This window comes from Sinocyclocheilus rhinocerous, unplaced genomic scaffold, assembly GCF_001515625.1.
Source record: "Sinocyclocheilus rhinocerous isolate Xijiao unplaced genomic scaffold, SAMN03320098_v1.1 scaffold1152, whole genome shotgun sequence".
In the NCBI taxonomy this organism is placed as follows: domain Eukaryota; kingdom Metazoa; phylum Chordata; class Actinopteri; order Cypriniformes; family Cyprinidae; genus Sinocyclocheilus; species Sinocyclocheilus rhinocerous.
The window spans coordinates 2,750,212-2,758,938 of NW_015625590.1; the positions used below are offsets into that span (position 1 = coordinate 2,750,212).

At 39.5% G+C, this 8,727-nt stretch overlaps 1 protein-coding gene across 1 annotated transcript in view; it reads left to right on the forward strand.

The window, feature by feature from the left end:
- LOC107757032 (Fanconi anemia group J protein homolog) overlaps positions 1–8,727 on the forward strand; it is a 38,835-nt gene that overhangs the window by 13,670 nt on the left and 16,438 nt on the right. The window contains exons 9-14 of the mRNA XM_016574383.1: positions 803–1,002; positions 1,210–1,342; positions 1,439–1,593; positions 2,208–2,376; positions 2,483–2,623; positions 4,326–4,487. Of these exons, the coding sequence (XP_016429869.1) occupies positions 803–1,002; positions 1,210–1,342; positions 1,439–1,593; positions 2,208–2,376; positions 2,483–2,623; positions 4,326–4,487 (960 nt within the window). The remainder of the gene's footprint in view (positions 1–802; positions 1,003–1,209; positions 1,343–1,438; positions 1,594–2,207; positions 2,377–2,482; positions 2,624–4,325; positions 4,488–8,727) is intronic.

Sequence of the window (8,727 nt, forward strand, 5' to 3'; positions counted from 1 at the left end):
CCTACATTATGTCCCCACTGGATGCAACAAATGCCTCGTTTATAATGGGTTTTAATGTTTTTGTCTCGTCGCTTCGGCCGGACAGGGCATCACAATATGGTAAGGGGCATAACATTTCCGTCACACGCTTGAGGTATTCGGCCAATCACAATGCACTGGATAGCTGGCCAATCAGAGCACACCTCACTTTTCAGACCAATGAGCTTTGTAAAAATCGACGCGTTTCAGAAAGGCGGGGCATAGAGGAGAAACAATAATGTACAGTATGTGGAAAATAATGTGTTTTTTTAACCTTAAACCGCATAAACACATTTCATTACACCAAATACACAAAATAATGTTATTTTTAGCAACATCATATGACCCCTTTAAAATTACATTTTAAAATGTACATTTATGCATTTGGCAGACACTTTACATTAATTTATGCAGTCACTTTTTACATGAATTAGAATTTACATAAATTTCTAATCAAACCCATGATCTTGGTGTTGCTAGTGCCATTGTGTACTGTTTGAGCTGCAGGAATGCAAAAAATATAGATTAAAAACTGATTTTGAATTAATAATTACTTTAAGTAATAGTAAGTAATAATATTTCACAATATATGTGTTTTCTATATATTTGATCAAGTAAATGCAGACTTAAGAGACAAAATCTCTTAAGTCTGCAAAATCTGTTCAACCCTATTTTAAAGTAGGCAGTTGAAGTTTTCAAATAAGGTTGACACATTTGTTAGGATATTTGAAGGATTTCTGTATTTATCCATATGGTGATAACTGTTATGTTGTTCCTCTGCCAGATGGAAATCAATCTGAAGGAGCAGATTGTGGTGCTGGATGAGGCTCATAACATAGAGGACTGTGCCCGTGAGAGTGCCAGTTACACTCTGAACCAAGCTCAGCTGTTGCTGGCACGTGATGAGATTGATGGAATGGTGACACACAACATTCGGCGCGATCAACACCGGCCTCTGCTAGCCTTCTGCTGCAGCCTTGCCAAGTATGGCCCATCTTTTCTTCTCTCATAGGCAGTGGGATATCCATATTCTGCTTCGTCATGAGTTGTAATATGTCGAAGATCTGCTTTCTGAAGATTTTTTATATTTCTTTACTTGGACAAATCTGTAATTTGTGTTAAATTGGGAGCTTAATAGTCCAAATATTGCTCTTTTGAATTAATTATGTTTGCTTCCTTACATTTATATAGCTGGGTACAGGAAAGCTGCAATAGCTTGGAGGAGCGTGAATATGAGTCTTCCTGTAAGGTCTGGACAGGGACAGAGATTCTTGGCATCTTCCATGGCCTTGGCATCACAGCAGACACCTTCTTTTTGCTACAGGTATCCTTCCTCCATGTATCTTACTCTCCTTTGACCAGAAGGAGTATACTAACAGTCTGTCCACTTTTTTATCTGCTTTGTGTCTGCTTTTTGTAGAAAAACCTGGCAGCGGTGCTGGAGAAGGAGGAGCGGATCGGGCTAGTGAACGGGAGAGAAGACACGGTGCAGGTTCCCACCATCAGCTCCAACACTCAGTCAATGCTCAAAAGCCTCTTCATGGTGCTGGAATTTCTTTTCAGACAAAATTGCAGGTCATTATCACAAACTACCCATCATTCTTCTTACCTAACTATCTATCTCTAAAAAGGTTTTTGGCAGTGATTTTTAAAGACCCCTTGAAATCACATTTGGAGTTTTATGGCTTCTAATCCATATCTTTTAGCCTTAAGGCTATCTTTATGCTGGTGTACTCCTAAAAGTTGATAAGATTTAAGTGTAAAATTTACAGAGGAACCATAAATTCAACATAAACTGCAAGAAGTAAAACAGTGAATTTTTTTTGCTACTGATATTTAAATCAGAGACGCTATTAAAACATCCTAATCTCTCATACTTGCAAGTCGCAGTACAGTGAGGGTTGCTGAAATGAGTTTAATGACACATTCTTCAGGAAACTTTATTAAATATACAATATTTAATATTGCCAGTAAAATCATCAAAAATGTAGGTTGAATAATTGACACGTCATCCAGCCCTAGTTTAATGCATGAAAATAACTATATTTTAGTGTACTTGATAATCATTCTTTTTAAAAGCTTTGATTAAATCTTTTACTACATGCTCTAGTAAGCCCCTTAAACCCATTTAGTTATTCTGCATTCATCTGTTAGTTTTACTTGATTTTTCTTTTTGTGAATATGTACAGGTTTGCAGATGATTACCGTGTGGCCCTCCAGCAGAGCTTCATGTGGACCACCCAGCAGGACCTGCCTGATGCTCAAGGCTTTTTTGCACGACCCCAGCGTCGCCGACAGAGCACCCGCACCAAAACTCTGGTGCACACCCTGAGCTTTTGGTGCCTCAACCCTGCCGTGGTGAGAGCAACTATTCTTGTTGTAGTACTTTTAAAACCTCATTTGGATGATGCCAGTATGAGTATGAATCGTAAGATGTCATGGCTGGTGATGTGTGTCATGACAGGCATTTTCAGATCTGAGCGACTCAGTGCGGAGCATCGTGCTGACCTCAGGCACCCTCTCTCCCATGGGCTCCTTTTCCTCTGAACTGGGCATCAAATTCTCCATCCAGCTGGAGGCGAATCATGTCATCAGCAAGTCACAGGTCAAGAAAATCATTACACATTTTTTTCAGGATTCTTTGATAAACAAAATTCAAAAGCAGAGCATTTATTTGAAATGGAAATCTTTTATAACATTATAATGCCCTTGCTGTAATTTTTGATCAATTTAATGTGTCGTTGCTGAATAGAAGTGTTAATTTCTTTCACAGAAACATTAATGAATGGTAGTGTAACTTAAATTCTGAGTTGGATAATACGTAGGGATGGGTACCGAAACCTGGTATTTAATCGGTCCCGGGGCTAAATTATGAAAGACCGGAGTATCAATAAGCTCTGACGTTAACGGTTCTGCTATCGGTACTAGAGAAATTAAGAAAACACACATACATTTATTTTTGCTATATATACATTATCTTGCAAATTCTATCTCACCAGAGTCGCCAGCTGTTTTTATATGCAATGATATTCAAACATTTGTCTATGATGCATTTTTGCTATTCACAATTCAGAAGCAAGATCGCGCCCACACGGAGGAGCTTCAGCACGCGCAACATGAAAGCCCTGTTTAATTATGATAGAAGAGAGAACTAAACATTCAAACATCTGCTTACACTTTAGGCCTGTGGCTGTTTTATTAAGCTAATTTAATTTTTTTATTTCGATTTTGGCTTTTAAGGATTATAGCCGCATTTCTTCTAGCGCAACTTTTTTCCCTTCACAGCGGTGCGCATTCATTCCTCCCTAAAACCTAAACTTAAAGTCAGAATCAGCACAATCGGTGATTGTTGAAAAAAGGCCGTCTTACACTGTTGCTAAATTGGCGGACATGTTTGATAATAAAACGTGGAAAGCACAATCCGCACAAGAGACGCTGTTCCCCAGGCTGAAATGTGTGTACAAAAACGCTCCAAAACGGACAAGCTAATTATACTTTGAGCTTCGGCCCATGTCCAAACTATCAAATACACACAAAATATGTCCAAATGGCTGGCTTGGAGAGTATTTACTTAAACACATTTTATGTCTTAAGTGGACGAGAACAGTTGGGAGAAAATCCGATGTGTGTCAATATATTGTCTTAAAGTGACAGACTGGCGCTTGGGCCATAAATTTTTTTGTAACCTTGGCCAGATCTGTGCCTTGCCACAATTCTGTCTCTGAGCTCTTCAGGCAGTTCCTTTGACCTCATGATTCTCATTTGCTCTGACATGCATTGTGAGCTGTAAGGTCTTATATAGACAGGTGTGTGGCTTTCCTGATCAAGTCCAATCAGTATAATCAAATACAGCTGGACTCAAATGAAGGTGTATAACCATCTCAAGGATGATCAGAAGAGATGGACAGCACCTGAGTTAAATATATGATTGTCACAGCAAAGGGTCTGAATACTTCGGACCATGTGATATTTCAGTTTTTCTTTTTTTTTAATAAATCTGCAAAAATGTCAACAATTCTGTGTTTTTCTGTCAATATGGGGTGCTGTGTGTACATTAATGAGGAAAAAAAATTAACTTAAATGATTTTAGCAAATGGCTGCAATATAACAAAGAGTGAAAAATTTAAGGGGGTCTGAATACTTTCCGTACCCACTGTATATAAATATATAAATAAATAACAAAAAGTACCGATAAGAATACCGTTAAAGTACCGAATCGATAAGCAGTATCGGTGAGAGTAGTAATACCGTTAAAACCTTAACGATACCCATCCCTAATAATACGTGTGTGTTTGTTTATGTTGCAGGTCTGGGTCGGTACAGTTGGTGCAGGGCCTCAGGGTCGTAAGCTTTGCGCCACATTTCAGCATGCAGAGACATTTGCCTTCCAGGATGAAGTAGGGGCCCTGCTGTTGAAAGTGTGCCACACAGTGAGTCGAGGGGTTCTCTGCTTCTTGCCATCCTACAAGGTATGTACAGTCAGTATTCTCTACAATTAATGCCGCTGGCTAACGTAAGCATCACTATTGCTCATACTTAGATGTTTGTTCAAATCCTTAAGTTTAAGTATCAAATTTAGTTGCACCATTAGTGCTAAAGACATGAATAGACAGGCAATAAAATGGCAATAAGATTCTGAACCCTGAGTTGCTTTTTTTTCTGTAAGTCATGTCAATTTGATACTGCAGATCTGCAAAGCTGCCACTGGGAGGCCTTAGAGACCACATCTTTGCATTTCTGTAAACATGCTGATGCTTTCCATAAAATACTATAAAAATATAATCTGAATGCTGTGTAAGACTGTAGTTGCTGTCTGACATTCCGGTAGAGGATCCATTAAACCATAACACAAGAATTAACTGCTTCAAAATTCAATAGCAGTGGTCAGACGATGACCATATGCGCTAATATGTAGCCGTAATGTATTATGGATAATGAACGAAAACTTTGAGTGCTGGCTCGTGGTTTTTCTGTATCCCTTTTCAGGTAACAGTTTCAATTATTGAAAGCCATTGAAAAATACTTTGTTCCTCATTGTTTGTTACGTTTAGCTCATGAATAATTCGGCACTATTCAAGCTGCCTGTCATGATGTACCCTTAGAGGGGATGATTACCTTTCTTAAATATCTGTGTGTGTGTGTGTGTGTGTGTGTGTTTGTGTGTGTGCGCACATGTACATCTTTATTTTGATGTACATTTAGTGTACAATTCCAATATATTTCATCCAATATATTTACCCTACCAGGATCATAGTATGCTTCCCCAACTTTAACACAACAACCAGTTTCTTTATATAGTGACCACATAAATTCCCTATTGTTGATTATGTCCATGTATGAATGTTCCATGTGGATTCATATTTAATCTGGAAACTGAGCAGTTTAGGGACTCGTTGGAGACTGGAGATTCTGGAGCCTAAGAGTCCCGTCTGAGGAGGAGCAGACCATCTGTAGTCTCCAGACACCTCTCAACACTCCTGCTTGATCCATATCTGTCCACTTCAAGGGACCATGTGTATGTGTGTCTGCTCTGGCTATTTATCCCCATGACACCAATTGTGCTATACCACCCTCAGGCCCCTCAACAATATAATTCATAACTCGCACAAATAGACATGCAAGCCCTTTACGGTTCTCAAGGTGTGGTTTTGCATCTTCCATCCCGTCTCAGTTGGACCCTGTTAACCACATTGCTCCATGTTGTCTGGCATGATCTCATGACAAGAAGGGCTAAACAGCTGGGAGGGCTTGCTTTTTAAATGTGGGCTAAGAAAGGTGAAAAGATCTTGTGGAAACGCAGGATGCTTTTAAAGCAGATTAAGATAAGGGCCATTAGAACTAACGTCGCCAAGCTGTCTGTGTGAAGATGCTTTAAGCTGGCGCCTGGCGCTTGAGGTGGAAAAGGAGGGGTTGGTGGATGTATCTGTACAACTTGCATCCTCTCAAAGTCAAAGTGCGTAGGCCATGAGCTCCCAAGGCCTCAAGGCTATTATAGCACATGTGATTCAAGGGATTTCTATTACAGAGATGCATAATGTATTTATTTATTTATATAACAATCTAATGTTTTTTATTTTTATTGTAAATAAATGTAAAGAGTTGATCAGTACTGGCTTGGGATGGGCGTCATCACACGTCTCAACCAATGAGAGCATTTGGGGTGGGCCTAAGACCTGCAGCAGCACTCACATGGACGCTCCTGATAAAATTATTTAGGCTAAGCATCAACATTCACAAACCACTTTTCACTTTTATTTTTAACAGAAAAGAATGCAACGTGCTCATAATCATGACTTCATAAGTGGTAAATAGGAAGTTTCCGATAGCATGTGAAGACAGCAGAGAAGCGTTCTCGCTCAGCACAGTGGAGTGCATCCTTTTGATAACTTTGTGGTTTATTATTTTAAGTCGTTTGGGACGCGGTAACACAAGGCCCTCTCATAATATATTGCTTTACAGATCTATAACATTTGCCGCTCAGAAATGTTCACACAATCATGCTGCACAAGTATCAGAAGATCTGCGCTCCGGCGCGGTTAGCGCTCTGCTTACATTACATGTGTACCGCACTCTGGCCAACCTCTTCCAACCGAGCCAGGGACAGCTAAACGAACGCACGGAACGATCACACTAGTCAAACGAACCGTGCTTTGGTGGTCAAACGCACTCGGGCACGGTTAAGATTACATAGTGTGAGAACACCCTAATTATTCTCCCGCATCCCGCACACACGAGTCTCTACCCACCTGCACTCGCCCATCAAGTGTTGTCCCGTGCCGCGCCGCACTCTGTTGCGTTGGGTCCCGCGATAGTGCTGGTCGGAAGGTGCCTGTTATGATCGAGGCTCTGGACTCTGAGCATAACTTGTTTTTCTGTAACAAACTATTAAATATACATATAGTAATTTAAAGTTTTTTTAAATTTAAATACACCATATATTAGCAGCAGTGCTGAATCCCACCACTAACGTCTCTTTTCTCAGACAATTCACACGTTTACTTATTAGCTGGAGGAAGTGAGATTGTTCTGCTCATACTCTGTCCATTGATCACTTAGTTTCAGATGTGTATCAAAGTAAATGTTTATGTACTATGCTGTCGCACCACTGTAAATTGTGTAACTCTTTCTTTAAGCTGTCCTTTAGTGAGGCAAGCCCTTATTCCAGCTATAGCTCTTGACTAGATAACAACAGATCCATACTTCAACAGATCTTGCAGATCTTGTCTAGTTCAGTTCTCACTGTTGGCCTTACACTAATGGCCTGCTCCGCGTCAGCGCTGAAGAGTGTGGGTGCTTGCAGGCAGGTGGCAGGGGCGCCACTCTGCTCCATCCTTGGCCTGATCATCGTCATTGTGATATTTGACAGCTGAATTATTTACAGCAGTTACACATCTTCTCCTGCTGTCACCAGGGCCCTCTGTTTCATTTATGCCATCCTACAACCAAGTTTGTCCATTATTTAGAGGCCTTTTGCAACGAAAAGAAACCGCAATGTGTTGCCACATGACAGAATGGCGTCAAGGTTGGAGGAAAATAAATAAAGAGCAGTGTAGGTGGCAGAGGAAATGAGAGCGAGAGAGAGAGAATGCACAGAGTTGTGCCTCACAGTGCCACCTCGCCACAATGTCCCCTCGGAGAACTGCATCCGGTCGACTTAATCTAGCATGGTGACACAAGCTGAGTGATGCATATATTTAGTCGACTAACCACAATAAATTATTAATCTTTTGTTGTGCCTGTGGATTTTCAATTTCAGTATCAAGATTTCAAGATATTTCTGCTAAAATATTTATTCAGCTAGATATTGTTAGATTATGTAATTATATATTTATATTTTTGGAGACATTTGTATGTTTATGCATCATATGATTTTATTTGTTTATATATGTTTTGATTATTTTTATTTGTATTTATTTTATTTTATTTTTGTGCTTTTAATCACCAATGTTAGGACTCTCATTTTATGAAAAATAAATAAGGATATTTTGTGTGTAGAGACGGGCAGAACTTCTGTTGGGTGATTAGATGGTGAATACAGGTGGAGATGGAAACATAAAAATAAAATACTACATATTATAATGCAATGTTTTGATATTTACTATTATTATCTGTCACTATGGTAACAGGCATTACCCAGCTTTTAGAGAAGTGGATTGACTTAAGGTACATGACATTTGATTCACATCTGTCTCCTGTTTTATATACAGGATCATCTGAGGGTCACCTCTTAGTAAATATAATTGACTATGTGTACAATGTGTCTGCTGTTGATCTGTTGCTGATAATGCAATAGTCTTCCTCAGAGTTCTGAAGATGTGAGATTTTGGTCTTCTGTAACGGGGCCTTGAATAAGACATGAGAGTGGGTCAATGCTGTTGTGAGCTCCCAGCCCTCGGGAGCATTGTGAGAGACAAGGTGTCAGAAATGGGGCTGCATACACCTCATATATTCATACTGATGGTTAAATGTAGCCTAGTACTTTGTTGTCAGGCACTCTCACACTTCACTGTAATATTACCATTGGAAATCATTATATTAGTACTTTAAACCTTTTTTTTAATCTGAAATTAAAGGGGTAATATGATGCGATTTCAATTTTTCCTTTCTCTTTGGAGTGTTACAAGCTCTTGGTGCATAAAGAAGATCTGTAAAGTGGCAAAGACTAAAGTCTCTAATCCAAAGAGATATTCTTTATAAAAGTTAAGAGTC